The sequence below is a fragment of the Aulostomus chinensis genome, chromosome 12 (assembly GCF_037954235.1).
Source record: "Aulostomus chinensis isolate RoL2024-O1b breed Wild chromosome 12, RoL_Achi_v1.0, whole genome shotgun sequence".
Taxonomy (NCBI): Eukaryota; Metazoa; Chordata; class Actinopteri; order Syngnathiformes; family Aulostomidae; genus Aulostomus; species Aulostomus chinensis.
Window position 1 is genome coordinate 28483376 of NC_141331.1, and position 20696 is coordinate 28504071.

The following is a 20696-nucleotide window of genomic DNA, read 5'->3' on the forward strand; positions in this document are numbered from 1 at the left end:
TGTGTGGTGTGTGTCTGTGAGTTTGTGTGTGGTGTGAGTTTGTGTGTGGTGTGAGTGAGTGTGTGTTGTGAGTGTGTGTCTGTGAGTTTGTGTGTGGTGTGAGTGTGTGTCTGTGAGTTTGTGTGTGTGAGTGTGTCTGTGAGCTTGTGTGTGTGTGAGTTTGTGTGTGTGAGTGTGTGTCTGTGAGCTTGTGTGTGTGAATTTGTGTGTGGTGTGAGTGAGTGTCTGTGAGTTTGTGTGTGGTGTGAGTGTGTGTGTGAGTTTGTGTGTGGTGTGTGTCTTTGAGTTTGTGTGTGGTGTGAGTGTGTGTCTGTGAGCTTGTGTGTGTGAGTTTATGTGGTCTGTGAGTTTGTGTGTGGGTCTGTGAGTTTGTGTGTGGTGTGAGTGTGTGTCTGAGTTTTTGTGTGTGGTGGGAGTTTGTGTGTGTGAGTTTGTGTGTGGTGTGAGTTTGTGTGGTGGGAGTTTGTGTGGGGTGAGTGTGTGTGTGTGTGTGAGTTTGTGTGTGTTGTGTGCGCCCGTGAGTTTGTGTGTCTGTGAGCTTGTGTGTGTGAGTTTGTGTGTGGTGTGTGTCTATGAGTTTGTGTGTGTGAGTGTGTGTGTGTGAGTGTGTGTCTGTGAGCTTGTGTGTGTGAGTTTGTGTGTGGTGAGTGTGAGTTTGTGTGTGGTGTGAGTTTGTGTGTGGTGTGAGTGTGTGTGTGGTGTGAGTGTGTGTCTGTGAGTTTGTGTGTGTGAGTGTGTTTCTGTGAGCTTGTGTGTGTGAGTTTGTGTGTGGTGTGTGTCTGTGAGTTTGTGTGTGTGAGTTTGTGTGTGTGAGTGTGTGTCTGTGAGCTTGTGTGTGTGAATTTGTGTGTGGTGTGAGTGTGTGTCTGTGAGTTTGTGTGTGTTTGTGTCTATGAGCTTGTGTGTGTGAGTTTGTGTGTGGTGTGTGTTTGGGTCTGTGAGCTTTTGTGTCTGTGAGTTTGTGTGTGGTGTGAGTGTGTGTCTGTGAGTTTGTGTGGTGTGAGTTTGTGTGTGGTGTGAGTGTGTGTGTGGTGTGACTGTATGTCTGTGAGTTTGTGTGTGTGAGTTTGTGTGTGTGAGTTAGTGTGTGGTGTGAGTGTGTGTCCGTGAGTTTGTGTGTGTTGTGTGTGTGTGTGTGAGTGTGTGTCTGTGAGCTTGTGTGTGTGAGTTTGTGTGTGGTGTGAGTGTGTGTGTGTCTGTGAGTTTGTGTGTGTGAATTTGTGTGGTCTGTGAGTTTGTGTGTGGGTCTGTGAGTTTGTGTGTGGTGTGAGTGTGTTAGTCTGTGAATTTGTGTGTGGTGTGAGTGTGTGTCTGTGAGTTTGTGTGTGTGGTGTGAGTTTGTGTGTCTGAGTTTGTGTGTGGTGTGAGTTTGTGTGTGGTGTGAGTGTGTGTGGTGTGAGTTTGTGTGGTGTGAGTGTGTGTGTGTGAGTTAGTGTGTGTTGTGTGTGTCCATGAGTTTGTGTGTCTGTGAGCTTGTGTGTGTGAGTTTGTGTGGTGTGTGTCTATGAGTTTGTGTGTGTGAGTGTGTGTGTGTGAGTGTGTGTCTGTGAGCTTGTGTGTGTGAGTTTGTGTGTGGTGTGAGTGTGTGTGGTGTGAGTTTGTGTGGTGTGAGTGTGTGTGTGTGTGAGTTTGTGTGTGTTGTGTGTGTCCGTGAGTTTGTGTGTCTGTGAGCTTGTGTGTGTGAGTTTGTGTGTGCTGTGAGTGTGTGTGGTGTGAGTTTGTGTGGTGTGAGTGTGTGTGTGTGTGTGTGAGAGTTTGTGTGTGTTGTGTGTGTCCGTGAGTTTGTGTGTCTGTGAGCTTGTGTGTGTGAGTTTGTTTGTGGTGTGTGTCTATGAGTTTGTGTGTGTGTGAGTGTGTGTGTGAGTGTGTGTCTGTGAGCTTGTGTGTGTGAGTTTGTGTGTGGTGTGTGTGAGTTTGTGTGTTGTGTGAGTTTGTGTGTGGTGTGAGTGTGTGTCTTTGAGTTTGTGTGTGTGAGTGTGTTTCTGTGAGCTTGTGTGTGTGAGTATGTGTGTGGTGTGTGTCTGTGAGTTTGTGTGTGTGAGTGTGTGTGTGAGTGTGTGTCTGTGAGCTTGTGTGTGTGAATTTGTGTGTGGTGTGAGTGTGTGTCCGTGAGTTTGTGTGTGTTGTGTGTGTGGGTCTGTGAGTTTTTGTGTCTGTGAGTTTGTGTGTGGTGTGAGTTTGTGTGGTGTGAGTGTGTGTGTGTGTGTGTGTGAGTTTGTGTGTGTTGTGTGGGTCTGTGAGTCTGTGTGTCTGTGAGTTTGTGTGTGTGAGTTTGTGTGTGGTGTGTGTCTTTGAGTTCGTGTGTGTGAGTGTGTGTGTGTGAGTGTGTGTCTGTGAGCTTGTGTGTGTGAGTTTGTGTGTGGTGTGAGTGTGTGTGGTGTGAGTTTGTGTGGTGTGAGTGTGTGTGTGTGTGAGTTTGTGTGTGTTGTGTGTGTCCGTGAGTTTGTGTGTCTGTGAGCTTGTGTGTGTGAGTTTGTGTGTGCTGTGAGTGTGTGTGGTGTGAGTTTGTGTGGTGTGAGTGTGTGCGTGTGTGTGAGTTTGTGTGTGTTGTGTGTGTCCGTGAGTTTGTGTGTCTGTGAGCTTGTGTGTGTGAGTTTGTTTGTGGTGTGTGTCTATGAGTTTGTGTGTGTGTGAGTGTGTGTGTGTGAGTGTGTGTGTGAGTGTGTGTCTGTGAGCTTGTGTGTGTGAATTTGTGTGTGGTGTGAGTGTGTGTCCGTGAGTTTGTGTGTGTTGTGTGTGTGGGTCTGTGAGTTTTTGTGTCTGTGAGTTTGTGTGTGGTGTGAGTTTGTGTGGTGTGAGTGTGTGTGTGTGTGTGAGTTTGTGTGTGTTGTGTGGGTCTGTGAGTCTGTGTGTCTGTGAGTTTGTGTGTGTGAGTTTGTGTGTGGTGTGTGTCTTTGAGTTCGTGTGTGTGAGTGTGTGTGTGTGAGTGTGTGTCTGTGAGCTTGTGTGTGTGAGTTTGTGTGTGGTGTGAGTGTGTGTGGTGTGAGTTTGTGTGTGGTGTGAGTGAGTGTCTGTGAGTTTGTGTGTGGTGTGAGTGTGTGTCTGTGAGTTTGTGTGTGTGAGTTTGTGTGTGGTGTGAGTGTGTGTCTGTGATTTTGTGTGTGTGAGTGTGTGTCTGTGAGATTGTGTGTGTGAGTGTGTGTCTGTGAGCTTGTGTGTGTGAGTTTGTGTGTGTCTGTGAGTTTGTGTGTGTTGTGTGTGTCTGTTAGTTTGTGTGTGGTGTGAGTTTGTGTGTGGTGTGAGTGTGTGTCTGTGAGTTTGTGTGTGTGAGTGTGTGTCTGTGAGCTTGTGTGTGTGAGTTTGTGTGTGGTGTGAGTGTGTGTGAGTTTGTGTGTGTGAGTGTGTGTCTGTGAGCTTGAGTGTGTGATTTTGTGTGTGTCTGTGAGTTTGTGTGTGTTGTGTGTGTCTGTTAGTTTGTGTGTGGTGTGAGTTTGTGTGTGGTGTGAGTGAGTGTCTGTGAGTTTGTGTGTGGTGTGAGTGTGTGTCTGTGAGTTTGTGTGTGGTGTGAGTGTGTGTCTGTGAGTTTGTGTGTGTCTGTGAGTGTGTGTCTGTGAGTTTGTGTGTGTTGTGAGTGTGTGTCTGTGAGTTTGTGTGTGGTGTGAGTGTGTGTCTGTGAGTTTGTGTGTGTGAGTGTGTGTCTGTGAGCTTGTGTGTGTGAGTTTGTGTGTGTCTGTGAGTTTGTGTGTGTTGTGTGTGTCTGTGAGTTTGTGTGTCTGTGAGTTTGTGTGTGGTGTGAGTGTGTCTGTGAGTTTGTGTGGTGTGAGTGTGTGTCTGTGAGTTTGTGTGTGTGAGTTTGTGTGTGTGAGTTTGTGTGTCTGTGAGTTTGTGTGTGGTGTGAGTGTGTGTCTGTGAGTTTGTGTGTCTGTGAGTTTGTGTCTGTGAGTTTGTGTGTGGTGTGAGTGTGTGTCTGTGAGTTTGTGTGGTGTGAGTGTGTGTCTGTGAGTTTGTGTGTCTGTGAGTTTGTGTGTGTGTGTTTGTGTGTGGTGTGTGTCTGTGAGTTTGTGTGTGGTGTGAGTGTCTGTGAGTTTGTGTGTGTTGTGAGTGTGTGTCTGTGAGTTTATGTGTGTGAGTGTGTGTCTGTGAGCTTGTGTGTGTGAGTTTGTGTGGTGTGTGTCTGTGAGTTTGTGTGTGGTGTGAGTGTGAGCATGTGTCTGTGAGTTTTTGTGTGGTGTGAGTGTGTGTGTGGTGTGAGTGTGTGTGTGGTGTGAGTGTGTGTCTGTGAGTTTGTGTGTGTCTGTGAGCGTGAGTGTGTGTCTGTTAGTTTGTGTGTGTTGTGAGTGTGTGTCTGAGTTTGTGTGTGTGAGTGTGTGTCTGTGAGCTTGTGTGTGTGAGTTTGTGTGTGTTGTGTTTCTGTGAGTTTGTGTGTGGTGTGAGTGTGAGCATGTGTCTGTGAGTTTTTGTGTGGTGTGAGAGTGTGTTTGTGGTGTGAGTGTGTGTGTGGTGTGAGTGTGTGTCTTTGAGTTTGTGTGTGTCTGTGAGCGTGAGTGTGCGTCTGTTAGTTTTTGTGTGGTGTGAGTTTGTGTGTGGTGTGAGTGTGTGTCTGTGAGTTTGTGTGTGTGAGTGTGTGTCTGTGAGCTTGTGTGTGTGAGTTTGTGTGTGGTGTGAGTGTGTGTCTGTGAGTTTGTGTGTGTGAGTGTGTGTCTGTGAGCTTGTGTGTGTGAGTTTGTGTGTGGTGTGAGTGTGTGTGAGTTTGTGTGTGTGAGTGTGTGTCTGTGAGCTTGAGTGTGTGATTTTGTGTGTGTCTGTGAGTTTGTGTGTGTTGTGTGTGTCTGTTAGTTTGTGTGTGGTGTGAGTTTGTGTGTGGTGTGAGTGAGTGTCTGTGAGTTTGTGTGTGGTGTGAGTGTGTGTCTGTGAGTTTGTGTGTGGTGTGAGTGTGTGTCTGTGAGTTTGTGTGTGTCTGTGAGTTTGTGTGTGTTGTGTGTGTCTGTTAGTTTGTGTGTGGTGTGAGTTTGTGTGTGGTGTGAGTGAGTGTCTGTGAGTTTGTGTGTGGTGTGAGTGTGTGTCTGTGAGTTTGTGTGTGTGAGTGTGTGTCTGTGAGCTTGTGTGTGTGAGTTTGTGTGTCTGTGAGTTTGTGTGTGTGTGAGTTTGTGTGTGTGAGTTTGTGTGTCTGTGAGTTTGTGTGTGGTGTGAGTGTGTGTCTGTGAGTTTGTGTGTCTGTGAGTTTGTGTCTGTGAGTTTGTGTGTGGTGTGAGTGTGTGTCTGTGAGTTTGTGTGGTGTGAGTGTGTGTCTGTGAGTTTGTTTGTGTGAGTTTGTGTGTGTGTGTTTGTGTGTGGTGTGTGTCTGTGAGTTTGTGTGTGTTGTGAGTGTGTGTCTGTGAGTTTATGTGTGTGAGTGTGTGTCTGTGAGCTTGTGTGTGTGAGTGTGTGTCTGTGAGCTTGTGTGTGTGAGTTTGTTTGGTGTGTGTCTGTGAGTTTGTGTGTGGTGTGAGTGTGAGCATGTGTCTGTGAGTTTTTGTGTGGTGTGAGTGTGTGTGTGGTGTGAGTGTGTGTGTGGTGTGAGTGTGTGTCTGTGAGTTTGTGTGTGTCTGTGAGCGTGAGTGTGTGTCTGTTAGTTTGTGTGTGTTGTGAGTGTGTGTCTGTGAGTTTGTGTGTGTGAGTGTGTGTCTGTGAGCTTGTGTGTGTGAGTTTGTGTGTGTTGTGTTTCTGTGAGTTTGTGTGTGGTGTGAGTGTGAGCATGTGTCTGTGAGTTTTTGTGTGGTGTGAGAGTGTGTTTGTGGTGTGAGTGTGTGTGTGGTGTGAGTGTGTGTCTGTGAGTTTGTGTGTGTCTGTGAGCGTGAGTGTGCGTCTGTTAGTTTGTGTGTGGTGTGAGTTTGTGTGTTGTGTGAGAATGTGTGTGTCTGTGAGTTTGTGTGTGTGAGTTTGGGTGTGGTGTGAGTGTGTGTGTGGTGTGACTGTATGTCTGTGAGTTTGTGTGTCTGTGAGTTTGTGTGTGGTGTGAGCGTGAGTGTGTTTCTGTTAGTTTGTGTGTGGTGTGAGTTTGTGTGTGGTGTGAGTGAGTGTGTGGTGTGAGTGTGTGTGTAGTGTGAGTGTGTCTGAGTTTTTGTGTGTGCGCGTGTGTGGGTCTGTGTGGGTCTATGTATGTCCGTGTGTGTGTGTGTGTTTGTCTGTTTGTGTGTGTGTCTGTGTGTGTGTGTGTTTGTCTGTTTGTGTGTGTGTGTGTTTGTGAGCTTGTGTGTGTGAGTTTGTGTGTGGTGTGAGTGTGTGTCTGTGAGTTTGTGTGTGTGAGTGTGTGTCTGTGAGCTTGTGTGTGTGAGTTTGTGTGTGGTGTGAGTGTGTGTCTGTGAGTTTGTGTGTGTGAGTGTGTGTCTGTGAGCTTGTGTGTGTGAGTTTGTGTGTGGTGTGAGTGTGTGTCTGTGAGTTTGTGTGTGTGAGTGTGTGTCTGTGAGCTTGTGTGTGTGAGTGAGTGTGTGTCTGTGAGTTTGTGTGTGTTGTGTGTGTCTGTGAGTTTGTGTGTGGTGTGAGTTTGTGTGTGGTGTGAGTGAGTGTCTGTGAGTTTGTGTGTGGTGTGAGTGTGTGTCTGTGAGTTTGAGTGTGTGAGTTTGTGTGTGGTGTGTGTCTGTGAGTTTGTTTGTGGTGTGAGTTTGTGTGTGGTGTGAGTGAGTGTCTGTGAGTTTGTGTGTGGTGTGAGTGTGTGTCTGTGAGTTTGTGTGTGTGAGTTTGTGTGTGGTGTGTGTCTGTGAGTTTGTGTGTGGTGTGAGTTTCTGTGTGGTGTGAGTGTGTGAGTTTGTGTGTGGTGTGAGTGAGTGTCTGTGAGTTTGTGTGTGGCGTGAGTGTGTGTCTGTGAGTTTGTGTGTGGTGTGTGTCTGTGAGTTTGTGTGTGGTGTGAGTTTGTGTGTGGTGTGAGTGAGTGTGTGAGTTTGTGTGTGGTGTGAGTGTGTGTCTGTGAGTTTGTGTGTGTGAGTTTGTGTGTGGTGTGAGTGTGTGTCTTTGAGTTTGTGTGTGTGAGTGTGTGTCTGTGAGTGTGTGTCTGTGAGCTTGTGTGTGTGAGTTTGTGTGTGTCTGTGAGTTTGTGTGTGTTGTGTGTGTCTGTTAGTTTGTGTGTGGTGTGAGTTTGTGTGTGGTGTGAGTGTGTGTCTGTGAGTTTGTGTGTGTGAGTGTGTGTCTGTGAGCTTGTGTGTGAGTTTGTGTGTGGTGTGAGTGTGTGTCTGTGAGTTTGTGTGTGTGAGTGTGTGTCTGTGAGCTTGTGTGTGTGAGTTTGTGTGTGTCTGTGAGTTTGTGTGTGTTGTGTGTGTCTGTTAGTTTGTGTGTGGTGTGAGTTTGTGTGTGGTGTGAGTGAGTGTCTGTGAGTTTGTGTGTGAGTGTGTGTCTGTGAGTTTGTGTGTGGTGTGAGTGTGTGTCTGTGAGTTTGTGTGTGTGAGTGTGTGTCTGTGAGCTTGTGTGTGAGTTTGTGTGTGTCTGTGAGTTTGTGTGTGTTGTGTGTGTCTGTTAGTTTGTGTGTGGTGTGAGTTTGTGTGTGGTGTGAATGAGTGTCTGTGAGTTTGTGTGTGGTGTGAGTGTGTGTCTGTGAGTTTGTGTGTGTGAGTGTGTGTCTGTGAGCTTGTGTGTGTGAGTTTGTGTGTGTGTGAGTTTGTGTGTCTGTGAGTTAGTGTGTGGTGTGAGTGTGTGTCTGTGAGTTTGTGTGGTGTGAGTGTGTGTCTGTGAGTTTGTGTGTGTGAGTTTGTGTGTGTGAGTTTGTGTGTCTGTGAGTTTGTGTGTGGTGTGAGTGTGTGTCTGTGAGTTTGTGTGTCTGTGAGTTTGTGTCTGTGAGTTTGTGTGTGTGAGTTTGTGTGTGTGTGTTTGTGTGTGGTGTGTGTCTGTGAGTTTTTATGTGTGGTGTGAGTGTCTGTGAGTTTGTGTGTGTTGTGAGTGTGTGTCTGTGAGTTTATGTGTGTGAGTGTGTGTCTGTGAGCTTGTGTGTGTGAGTTTGTGTGGTGTGTGTCTGTGAGTTTGTGTGTGGTGTGAGTGTGAGCATGTGTCTGTGAGTTTTTGTGTGTGAGTTTGTGTGTGGTGTGTGTCTGTGAGTTTGTGTGTGTTGTGTTTCTGTGAGTTTGTGTGTGGTGTGAGTGTGAGCATGTGTCTGTGAGTTTTTGTGTGGTGTGAGAGTGTGTGTGTGGTGTGAGTGTGTGTGTGGTGTGAGTGTGTGTCTGTGAGTTTGTGTGTGTCTGTGAGCGTGAGTGTGCGTCTTTTAGTTTGTGTGTGGTGTGAGTTTGTGTGTTGTGTGAGTTTGTGTGTGTCTGTGAGTTTGTGTGTGTGAGTTTGGGTGTGGTGTGAGTGTGTGTGTGGTGTGACTGTATGTCTGTGAGTTTGTGTGTCTGTGAGTTTGTGTGTGGTGTGAGCGTGAGTGTGTTTCTGTTAGTTTGTGTGTGGTGTGAGTGAGTGTGTGGTGTGAGTGTGTGTGTGGTGTGAGTGTGTCTGAGTTTTTGTGTGTGCGCGTGTGTGGGTCTATGTATGTCCGTGTTTGTGTGTGTGTTTGTCTTTTTGTGTGTGTATGTGTGTGTGTGTGTGTGTGTTTGTCTGTTTGTGTGTGTGTGTGTGTCTGTGTGTGTGTGTTTGTCTGTTTGTGTGTGTGTGTGTGTGTGTGTGTTTTACAGTCCAACACAGCGCCTGCCTCTCCTGGGTGCTGTGAGCCTCTGTGTCTCTCCTCGCTCTGATGTCACCAACCCGCTGAAGAAAACGGGCCAAACAGAACCTTCAAGGAGGCCCAGGGGCCAGCAGCAGACCCACATCCTGGTACCACCCGTTAACGACATGTTAGTGAAGCATTCACATGTTGCAGCAATGATCCCGTGTGCTTTGTGAGGCGTGTCCAGGACATGACGGGCGCCTGTTTGAGGTGCAGGTAATTCTGCCTTAACCAATCAGAACCAGGAGAACACAAGAGTTGTGTAACAGTAGAACTCTGTGGTTCTCCACAGCCTCCCAGTGACCCATCAGTGTGGCGCTGCACATCAACGAGCCGCCCCGGTGCCTACAGAGCGTTTCTCCCCTCAAAAGAAAGCAGCAGCCACGGCCAGTTCACAGTTGGAGTTGACCCCTGGACCTGCTCACCTCCGGTCTGATCTGGAATGATCCAGGGTGGAGGAGCGTCCGTGGGTCCCAGCCAGCAGGATAAAACCTGCGTCAAGTTCCCACGGTGCTTTAAACACACAAGGAAGACAAAAGCACGATGGGACGGTCGTCACCAAGGTGATTCTGACAGGGTCGCCTTGGCACGTCATCTGCTGCTGTTTCTGTTGAAGGGGACATCAAGTAGGAGCCTGACGTGTCAGAGCCAACATGACCCAGGGTTCAGGGACATGTAGGGACTCATGGAAGACTAGACCGGACACCCGAGCGGAGTCCAATCGGTTCTACATTTAATCAGGTAATCTGATCGAAAGAGAACTGATGGAGTCACCCATCCCTCCATCATCCATCCCTCCATCCATCCCTCCATGTTCCCCCTCTTCTCCTGTTCAGGGTGGTGGGGGTGGAGCCTATCCCAGCAGCCTTCCCCCTGGACAGGTCACCAGTCCATGGCAGGGCCAACACATAGAGTCAGACAACCATTGGCTCTCCCAGCCACGCCTACGGTCAATTTAGAGTCTGGATTAACCTGGTCCCTCTTGATGTCTTTGGACTGTGGAGGAAGCTGGAGTACCAGAGAGAACCCAGCAGGAACAGGGAGAACATGGAGACTCACCCAGAAAGACCCCGTGCTGCAGCCGGGGCTCCACCCACAAACTTCTTGCTGGGGGCCACAGTGAGGACCACTGCTCCACCGGGCCGTCCCTGATGGAGTCAAATCATTAAAATTTAATCATGTCTGTCAGTCGCTGGATTATTACGGCCCAACACGATCAAAGGTGAGTGTGTGAATGTCCCCTGGAGGAGGCCGTGTCAAATCAAACATAGAAAGAAAAAACTACTGAGGCATGAAAGGTTTCCCAGATATAAACTTTTATTAACGTGACACACATCCAGCAGGTTTTCACACCAACCACAATAAAAGGAGCCCCAGGAATGTTGGGTGTGACGAACACATAAAGGTCTGTTTCAATGTACTGGGAGCTGTGGTGGTCTGATCTGACACTGATCCTAGATCCACTGGGAGCTGTGGTGGTCTGATCTGACACTGATCCTAGATCCACTGGGAGCTGTGGTGGTCTGATCTGACACTGATCCTAGATCCACTGGGAGCTGTGGTGGTCTGATCTGACACTGATCCTAGATCCACTGGGAGCTGTGGTGGTCTGATCTGACACTGATCCTAGATCCACTGGGAGCTGTGGTGGTCTGATCTGACACTGATCCTAGATCCACTGGGAACTGTGGTGGTCTGATCTGACACTGATCCTAGATCCACTGGGAGCTGTGGTGGTCTGATCTGACACTGATCCTAGATCCACTGGGAGCTGTGGTGGTCTGATCTGACACTGATCCTAGATCCACTGGGAGCTGTGGTGGTCTGATCTGACACTGATCCTAGATCCACTGGGAGCTGCTGATTTTGTGCAGTGGTGCCTGAGGACGAATCAGAGACACTGAACAAAACAAGGACAACAACCAAACACTGCACAGTTCGATGTCACTAACATGGGTCTGATGAAACATTCTACCCAGATCAGGGACCGATTTAGCCCTCAGTTTAGTCTGGCAGACAGGTCTGACATCCACAGACTTCAGTGTAGAGGTGTGGTGACGCAGCACATTTTTTTGTGGCTTGATGAAATTACATAGAGAGTCAGTGGGACACAGCAAAATTCAGCTGTTTAGATGTCCTTAAGTTGTGTCATAAAATGGAACGAGACAGAGGTCGAGGGAGGCGCAAAAAGGCCCAGACAGCAGTTGAAACCTGTCAGTCATTAGAAAGCAGCCCCGCCCTCACGTCAATGTCAGCTGGTTCAGCTCCGACTGACGGCCTATGAGCAGTGACTCATCGCCAACGTGTCACACAGGAAACGCCTCATGACGGGAGGAAGCACAGAGCTCAAGACCTTCACAACTTTACTGTTGCAACATGTACTGACGATCCAGAAGGATTCCTGAACCCCTGAATGTTCCAGTGAGCCGCACCATGGAAACGACACCATTTCACCATAAACCGACCGCGACCAGCAGCTCCTCACCAGATCCCTGACAGAGGAGTTAAGCATCCTCAGAGGAGCTGTCCAGGAGCCAAGGACCGCGGTGGAGAGCTTCAGAAAGACCTGGAACGAGCAGGTCCAGTCGTTCCAAAGAAACAAGAAGTCACGCACTCGACAGCCTGGATGAGTGCTCGCCACCCAAGACGCCATCGCTGAGGAACCAACATGTTGAAGCTCTCTGAAAGTTTGCTGCACAACACTTAGACAAGAAATACTGGGAGAATCTAGAGACCGTAAATAGAGGCCAGAACACACAGGTTAGGAGGTCAAAGGGCACTGCACATCACCCCAGAAACACCACTAACAGGGGGGTGTGGCGGTGGGAGCTCCTGGTGGGGGGCTGTTCTACAGCATACGGCACTGGCAAACTGGATAAAAGTAAAGGACGGATGGATGAGAGACGCACCGAGACGTTCTTGATCCAATGTGCTGCCGTCTACCAGGAGGGTGGAGGTTTCACCAAGAAGATGATCCCAAACACAGCCAGGAGACTCACAGCTTCACTAATGGGGTGAACGACATGTCAGTCGCACTTAGAAATGAACCTCCTGAGACACATGGTGGCGGGCTCAATACGTATTGTATTTTATTTATACACACACGCGCGCACACACACACACACACACACACACATATATATATATAGAAGTCCCATCAGGAGATGATCTCAGGGCCAACCAGACACTCTGATATGAGCACTGGGATCAAACACAGTCTGACCTCAACAGTGTGAAGGTCTGATCCAGGGGCCTGTGGCTGCTGCCTGCCGTAGCTCACTGTGTGTTAGGCTTGGAGGCTTCAGGCCCAGCATCTGTCTGGCCCGCCGCAGAGCCCGGGGGGGTCTCCTTGCTCTTGGGTGCAGTCTCGCTCTGAGCCCGGTTCTGTTTCTCTCGCTCCAGCGCTTTCTCCATCTCTGTGTAGTAGTCAAGGGCCTTCCGAACCGGGTCGATAATGTGATGCTGCAGGATGAATCCAGAGCTGAAGCCCACACGACAGGTGACACTCTACCATTAACGACTGACTCTTGGTGTTTGTCCCTCGACCCATTAAGAGGAGAAGTGAGATGTACCTGTCATAGCAAAGGTTTTTAGACTTAATTGACGTTGTTGCCGAGGTAACAGTGGTTGGGTGCCTGAATACAAACACAGGCACAATTTTTATCTACAAGCTAAACCCTAGCTCGCTGCTGCTAGTAGCTGTTAGCTCACAATGACAGAGCCTAGCTTTAATTGTGTGTCGGATGACGCAGCCCAGACTTCTGGTGAACGAGCCTGTGTGAGCTAAGAGGCGACGAGATGATGCAGCATGAACGTTTGCTCTGCCTTGTCCAGCCAGAGCAGGACCACCGCTTTCCTTGACCTGCTCTCAGAGGGCAGCGTCTGCTGTGCCGGGTACATATGCCTAACCTTGAGGGATTGGCAGTACCACGTGGATCGAAGTATTTAACCTGAAAATTTGATCTTAGCCTGAGTATAACGCATGTTTTTTTTGTCTAAACCTAATGAGCTTGTAAAACCGTGGTATTTGAAAGGCTTCAGTGCACTGAAACAACCAGCCCAACAGAATATTCTTAACAGCTCTCTTTACAAAAAGGGATTACCTCCAGGCAGGGGAACAGGTTGGCCAGCTCGACGAAGAGGGGCAGGAGGACAAATCTGATGAAGCCTGTCTGAGACGAGGGCTTGGTTATCTTGTCCCGGTCCATGAAAGGGGTAACGGGAAGACCCTCCAACTTCTCCACATCACTCTGAGGACCAGACAGAGATGGACACCTCTAAGAAAGACATTACTTATACATTTATCTTTGAAAAACATTCACTCACTACAGAACTGAAAGGAAAGACACGAGGGACTGATACGAGGTACAAGTATGACACGTGTCTCCGGTCTGTCACCTGGTTGTAGAACTCCTGTAGGAGACAGTCGAGCCAGGGCTCAGCCACCTCCATGGGCCGGGCTTCATTAGAAATGTCACTCACTTTGATCAGAACCATCATCAGCTGCAAGAGGAACAGACACCTCAGAGTCGGACTGGTGTGACCAGGGTCCGTGACCTGGTATCGCCTCCTGATGACATCACCATGGACTATCTGTGACTGAGTCTGACCACAGGACTGGGATCCATCTTCTCTGTCCCTGAACTGTCCAATCAGTGTTCATAGAACTGTCTGAGTGAGTACTCTAATTTGATTGGCTGCTGATGTCCAGGATTTGCTACATGTGGACACTTCCTAGGTGGTTCCAGTCAAACGATCTGCTCTGAGCCTCCTTAGCTCCTGTGCTATCATAGACCAAGGCTGATGATGCCTTCAGACAGGAAGAAGACCAACATCTGACTGGTGCCTTGTTCTCCCTTCGGAACATGTTGATTCTGCCCTGATAGGAACGGGAGCTAACACAAGCTGCTGTTAGGTACAGGACAAAAACAATCAACGTTTTTGTATCAGTCAAACAGCTGTGACTCTACTGTAACTGTGCTCAGAACAGCTGATGCAGAGTGGTAATGTCCCCTCTGTACCGCAGCCACCAGAGCGGCATCTGTGTGTGTGGCTACAGTAGCTGAGCCGCGGCGCTACGAGCTGAGAGGACTACAGTTTATCCCCCGCTACCACCTCGTATCTACGGTCCGTCCAGTTTACTGGAGTTGCAAACAATGGTTCCATTCCATAAGAACTCTATGGGATCGTAATGAAGTTTCCAGGTTGTAGTCACACCCCCCAGATGTTACCTGAGGGCTCAGCCTCTCTTGTTGTCAACCCTCGCCAGCGTGTTTCCTTTTTATAAATGCAACTAAAAATAGAGTGTTTTAATGTTGTAGTTGCTGCTTTGTGTGAATGTTTGCATGGAGTTAACCTGCAATGTCAAAGTTCTGGTTTTTGTCTGAACAACTTGGCAAATGTCAGTGAAGCCCCAAGGGTCAAAGGTGATTTAGCTGGCGTGGGCACTGAAACCGCTGGGGTGACTGCTGCCAGTCGTCAGGACAGTCACGCTGTGATGCCGTGGATGTGCTCGTCTCACCACATCTCGGTGGTCCTTGTTGGTGAAGTCAAACAAAGGCAGGATGGACTTGAACTTGTTGAGGATCTCGCTGTGTCTCGTCATGTCAGTGGCCAGGATACACCTGCAGTCACAGGACAGGACGCTGTTGTGTTGCCATGACCAGATATCATGGGACATCCAAAGATGATCTCACTTGATGATTCCTTCCCGAATCCGCTTGTACTGATCCAGAGACACATTCCTGAAGATGTTGCTCTCTGCCTGCAAACAAGGACACCAGCGTTGATTCACCTCAGGTACATGACAAAGAAGATCCACAGCATGCAGCGTCTGTCACACACATGGACAGAGGAGTTCAGAGAAACCAACCTTCTCCAGGATCTCAAAAGCGACAGCGCAGTGGTGGTTCTCCAGAGGAGAGATATCATTGTAACGGAGAGCGAGTTCAGTCCGAGCATTGATCTGAAAAATGGCCGACAACAGCAGTCAGTCTGCCACAACCGTGGTACGCTCGAGAAGACGCTGCCATGACAGCGGTATAAGCAAGCTCCAACATCAGACCCAGCCAGCGTCACTTCAGATCTGCTGATGTCATGAGGATTGACCAGCAACCAAGAGCACAGGTGTGTTAGCACGTTACTGGCTTGTCTAGCACATCCCAGTCAAAGTGGGCTCTGACTGTCCTGCACCATCACCACATGAGGAACTACAATCAAGGACCACAACGTCACTGAAGTCATGTGACCTGCCTGAAAAACTTGCTTCTTCCATAGAAAGATAAAGGTGATATCCTTCCATTTGTCACTGAGCTCATCCTGTTCAGGATTGGGGGGCTGGGGGGGGGGGGGTCATTGGATGGGGGCGGGGCCACCTGGGCCAGGTCATAGTTCCGTTACACAAACAGACTGACAAATCTTCCCACTCACTTTCACAGCGGTGACCAATCAGTGTCTCCAGTTAACCCAAACCTGCCTGGGGGAGTCACCTGGTAGGCGTTGTTGTATCCCGTGTGGTCGAGGTCATGACACACTGCAGAGGTCAGCATGATGAGCAGGTCGATGCTGTCCATCTTACTCCTCAGGTCAGTCAACCAGATCAACCCGTACATCTGCGCACACACACACACACACACACACACACACACACACACACACACACACACCTAATGTCACGTGTCTCTATGGAAATGGCACCATCAGGAGCACTAGAGACATCAAACGTGTCCTTGGTGCAGCAGAACTCAGTTAAGAGCCGAGTCAATCAAGGGTTCTCAGTTTTATTTTGGGTAAATGTTTAAAAGACATTTTGTTGACATTTTTCTGTTTTGAAGAAATTGTTTAATTTTAGATTTGATTATTTTTCCTGGCTGAAGCGCGCTCGCGCACACACGCACACACACGCACGCACACACACACGCACGCACGCACGCACACACACACGCATGCACACACGCACGCACACACACACACGCACGCACGCACGCACACACACACGCATGCACACACGCACGCACACACACACGCACGCACACACGCATGCACACACGCACGCACACACACACGCACACGCACGCACGCACGCACGCACACACGCACGCACACGCACGCACACACACACACACACACACACTTACCATCTGGGTGACACAGAAGCAGTGCTTGAAGTTGTGAAAGGGGATGTTGTTGTATCGTCGGTAGACTTCAAACAAGAACTGCTGCAGAACTTCAGGCTCAATGTTGTAGGTCGCTATGAAATCTAGATCTGTGTACATGACCTGCAGGAGGACCATGATCTCAGCATCCTCCCACTGCCTGCACACACACACACACACACACACTGTGGTATGCATGGAGAGGAGACCCTGATGGTGCAGGCCATCAGGAGCAGGCAGGGGCTCAGGGCCTTGATCAAGGACAAGTGGACACGCCTGGACCAGGAGCCTCCTGAGCACTAGACGGGTCCACCCACCTCCTGGGACGCTGAAGCAGCATCACCTCTGCTGCTGTGACATACAGAGCAAATCAGTGACGTGTAAAATTAAACTTGAGTCAGTGAGACATGGTTTTTCACCAGCCCAAGGAAACCGGGTTGACATCTCGGTACAACCCAGTTTCGGGGCTTGATGAGCAAAGATCATTATGATCGGACAACTGAAGAGGTCTAAATCATCATGTCAGACTGTTCCCAGTGTCATGTCCTTCCTCGTATAGGACACAATACCAAGGCTGATGTCGTTGTCCAGAGTTCATGTCTCCCCCTAAGATGAAGAACTAGAACCCTTGTGGTTAGTCCTGAACTCCCACTGCCAGTGAAAGAAAATAAGTCTACATCCTGGAGGCTTGGAGCTCTTTACTGCCCTCTTGTGACGTCTCTTTGAACTGCAGCGTTCACTCTTCATGGCGTGGCCGTCAGTTACGTCAGTGTAGGTCTCAGTATCCAGGTCATGACCTCTCTTAAGTGCTGTGTCATGGGTAACTGGACTGCGTCAGCTTTTAACAACCAACCTTCATAGGTGGAGCCAACGAGGCACACGTGACCCCTGTGACTCTGAAACCCAGAGCTCACATGTGATCTAACATATCTGTAGAAGGTTGCACCCCCTCAGAGTTACAGAAACCTGCAGCTCCCCACCACAGACCAGAACTGAAGGAGCCTCTTGATGAAAAGAGAACCGGAACCAGTCCAGCTGACTACGACTCAGAACTGAAGAGGTGTCGTCAGTTATGGATACTTACAAAGGGCCGTTCAAGTCCGCGTTGCTGGCAGTAAGTTGGACTCGTTCCCGGTGAGGGTTGGACTCCGCCAAGGCTGCCCTTTGTCACCGGTTCTATTCATAACTTTTATGGACAGAATTTCTCGGTGCAGCTGGGTGGTGGAGGGGTCCAGTTTGGTGGCAGGAGGGTGTCGTCTCTGCTTTTTGTGGATGACGTAGTCCTCTTAGCTCCATCAGGCCACGACCTCTAGCTCTTGCTGGGACAGTACACAGCCGAATGTGAAGCGGCTGGGATGAGAATCAGCCCCTCCAAGTCTGAGGCCGTGGTCCTTGGCCAGAAAAGGGGGGCCTGCCTACTCCAGGTTGGGGGAGGTCCTGCCTCAGGTGGAGGAGTTTAAGTATCTCAGGTTCTTGTTCACAAGTGAGGGTAGGATGGAGCGGGAGATTGACAGGTGGATTGGGGCAGCATCCGCAGTGATGGGGGTGCTAAACCAGTCCGTTGTGGTGAAGAGGGAGCTTAGCCTAAAGGTGAGGCTCTCGATTTACGGGTCAATCTAGGTTCCAACCCTCACCTGTGGTCATGAGCTCTGGGTAATGACCGAAAGAACAAGATCCTGAATACAAGCGGCCAAAATGAGTTTCCTCCTCAGGGAGGCTGGGCTCCCTTAGAGACAGGGTGAGGAGCTCAGTCCTTCAGGAGGGACTCAGAGTAGAGCTGCTGCTCCTCCAGGTAGAGGAGTCAGTGGAGGTGGTTCAGGCATCTGGTGAGGACGCTTCCCTCAGGAGGTGTTCCAGGCATGTCTGACCAGGAGGAGGCCTCGGGGCCGACCCAGGACACGCTGGAGGGATTATATCTCTGGGCTGGCCTGGGAACGCCTCAGGATTCCCCCGGAAGAGCTGGTGGACGTGGCTGGGAGAGGACAGTCTGGGTTTCCTTGCTGAGGCTGCTGCCCTCGCGACCTGGTCCCACCGGATAAGAGGAGGGCGAGGAGGAAGAGGAGGACAACAACAACATTCTGGGGGATTTTCTTGCTATTTAAAACTATGTTTGAATATTTGATGTATGGTCATAGGTGTTCTTATATCCTGTCAACCATAATTCATATAAACAAGATGGAAAAAATTAGGAACGCTTACAGAAAAACCCACTGGAGTTGAACATCCTAATAAATGACGGAGACCCTTCATATCCATCTCCACGTCTCTCCAACAGACTCAAGGTGACCTAAATATTATAAATAATAACTGATTGAACAGAGATGATATTCATTTATGAAGTTGCTCATTTTTACACAGGGATGGATCAACATACAGCAATTCATCCGCAGCCAAGAGTGACATGGCGGCTGTTGTCCTCGTTTCAGTCCTCGTGATCGTCTCTGTTGCGGCAGGAACAAAGTGGAGTGAAGGAGTGTGGGAGGGTTTCCGATGAAGACGGAGATTACCATGATAATGGGAGAGTAGCCACATCCTCTGTTCTCTGTTGGACTGAAAAGCTTTAGAAGAGAGGGTGAACCCTCCTGGATTCGGCCCCCCCCTCCCCATGAAACCCACTTCAAACGTGTGTTCATTAACCCTTTTATGAAGAGCCTCTTCTGATTTGGGGGCGTCTGCAGGTCTTCTCATATTGAGATGAGGACGGTGATCAGAAGGAAGGGCTGAGGGCAGCAGCCTCTTCAGAAGCACGTCAGAGGCTGCTGGACACGAGCGTCACCCGCCTGCCTCGTGCGTGTGTGCACTGAGGAATCAGGTTCACTCTGTCACATCCTGCTGATGAACAGTAACACATCATACGTTCACACTCACCAGTTATCAAAGGTTGGCGTCTTCAGGTACTGCCTCACCTCTTCAGACACCTCCAGAGAACTGCGAGGGTGACAGCAGGCTGTCATCAGCCACACCAGGCCAGATGTTCAAACAAAGGTCTGGAGAGTAAGAGTATCTGTCTGGGGGCACCTGCCTCATTTGAAGGATTTTCTCCCACACGTGCTCACATTCCTCCTTGGTCTTGTGCAGCGTTCTCTTGTGGTAGAATGGAGAAGGCTTGTGCGTCCCCTCCGACAGGTCTTTGAAGAGTCCGAGCCAGCTCAGATGCTCCACACTCTGCAAGAGAAGGATCCGGATCACCACGGAGCTGACAGAGACCCGGCTGTTGGGCTCCTGACAACAGGCACACTGAGGCAAACAGGATGTGTTTTATATGGTGACAAACTCCTCACAGTTTTGTTTGAAAAAGACCAAGACTCTGGAAAATGAAGGGAGGGAGGGAGGGACGGGTGGGTGGGTGGATGGAGCCATCCACAGGGATGACCACTGCTCCACCGTGCTGCCAGGCAAAAAAATCTTTTTGGTGAAATAAAACACAATCATTTTGAGCTGAATTCGAAGTTTTTATTCTCAAAAGTGCTAAACAAAAATTCAAACCATTGTGTTGCTAGGAAGGTCCCACGTGAGTGTCCGGTTTGACTCGATAAGTGAGGAGGTGGACCAGCACGAGTTCGTTCTGGTTCTGATGAACTGCACCAAATATCATAAGAAGCATATTTATTGAACAGAATAACTCAGAGGGCAAATCCTGGTAAAGGAAACTAAAACATGGTGGAACACCACTTGAACAGCCGGCCACGCGTTTGCCAGCTGCGGCCGTCTGCTACCTTCCTCACTGCTCAGGTCGTAATCAGGATCAGAAGACATTAAACGTGTTTGATGTTGTTATTTTCTCAGGCAGCATCGCAGCCACAGAATAATCTAGTTGTACCTCGAGTTTTTCCCGGAATAAATCCACCTGGTTCTTCATCTCATACACGACTGCGGGAGCCTCGCCAGCTTCCGTGAGGATCTTCTTCTCCAGGCCCTGCAGTCTGAGGTCACACGCCAGCCGTTACACATTGCCCTACACAGCAGCACTTCACATTGTCTGTTAAATCATCTCTTTCCTCAGGACAGACACTTCATGTTCATCTACCTTTTCTCCATGGATGAGAGGTCAAATCCTAGTGCACCAGCAAGCTCCACACCTGAAGTGATAGAAAGGGAAGATCAGCGGTTTCTGACTAAAGCCAAAGCCTCGGTGTCCCCCAATGCCGAGGGAACGATACCTAACGGCTCACTGTTGCAGTCTGCAGCCACCACCTCCAGCTTGTAGCAGCAGCTCGGACCATTGGGCTCCAGGCTCGGAGAGATGTTGATGATGTTGCCTTTAGGGTTGTACAGCTTCAGGATGTCGTGGGGTCCGGCCTCGGCGGCAGCGCGGAACAGATCTGTGAGAAAATGGCTCAGGGCTTGTTTGATGCTTCCAAAACCTTCCTGATCCCGTCTGACTGCTGACATTGAGCCAAAGCTCTCCAGACCACAGAACTCCATAGACTGCACTTCCATGAGACACCAGCAGGGTGCGACAACACCATCCAGCCACAGTCACATCGCCAGCCTGAATCCCTCCATTGAGATGGTGACCTTTACACTGGCATTTGTCGGTCTGCCAGTAGGGTTATGCTCGTATTACGAGGCGGATTTTCACCAAACTGGGGCAGAACCTTGGCCAAGAAAGAACCCACTAAACAGATAAATGCTGCAATCATAGCGCAGCAGCAGGAAGTGTCATGTGTTTGTCACACTTTCATGACCTTGTGGGTCAATTATCTCAGATTAAGAACTAGGGTACTATGAAGTTTACACAGCGTTACTGTGGCGAGGAGGTGGCCGTGTCTGATAACTGACCGTGGAACAGGAAACAGTCGTGACTGGACTCCACGTGGTCAGATCTTCAATGAGACGTCCACAAGCTGAATCATAGCGCCACTCAGTGGTTACAGGAAGGAATGGATGGAACAAACATCACAATGGCACTGAGTTGTCTTCACCTGACTTGCAGCTAT

General features: G+C 49.4%; 1 protein-coding gene and 1 long non-coding RNA gene across 2 annotated transcripts in view; one reads left to right on the top strand and one right to left on the bottom strand.

The window, feature by feature from the left end:
* The first annotated feature begins 7251 nt into the window (after positions 1–7251).
* Positions 7252–19027, top strand: LOC147252674 (uncharacterized). Its single transcript, XR_015118787.1, has 4 exons — positions 7252–8818; positions 8895–9343; positions 15040–15186; positions 18115–19027. It is a non-coding gene; the product is annotated as an uncharacterized LOC147252674 (long non-coding RNA).
* LOC147252675 (high affinity cGMP-specific 3',5'-cyclic phosphodiesterase 9A) overlaps positions 11772–20696 on the bottom strand; it is a 9700-nt gene continuing 775 nt past the window's right edge. The window contains exons 2-14 of the mRNA XM_086221050.1: positions 19917–20078; positions 19784–19835; positions 19577–19679; positions 18779–18921; positions 18625–18684; positions 15739–15916; positions 15091–15213; positions 14475–14567; positions 14299–14366; positions 14124–14226; positions 13001–13105; positions 12706–12852; positions 11772–12064 (exon numbers count right to left, since the gene is read on the bottom strand). Coding sequence (XP_086077176.1) covers positions 11879–12064; positions 12706–12852; positions 13001–13105; positions 14124–14226; positions 14299–14366; positions 14475–14567; positions 15091–15213; positions 15739–15916; positions 18625–18684; positions 18779–18921; positions 19577–19679; positions 19784–19835; positions 19917–20078 — 1523 coding nt within the window. The 3' untranslated portion in view covers positions 11772–11878. The remainder of the gene's footprint in view (positions 12065–12705; positions 12853–13000; positions 13106–14123; positions 14227–14298; positions 14367–14474; positions 14568–15090; positions 15214–15738; positions 15917–18624; positions 18685–18778; positions 18922–19576; positions 19680–19783; positions 19836–19916; positions 20079–20696) is intronic.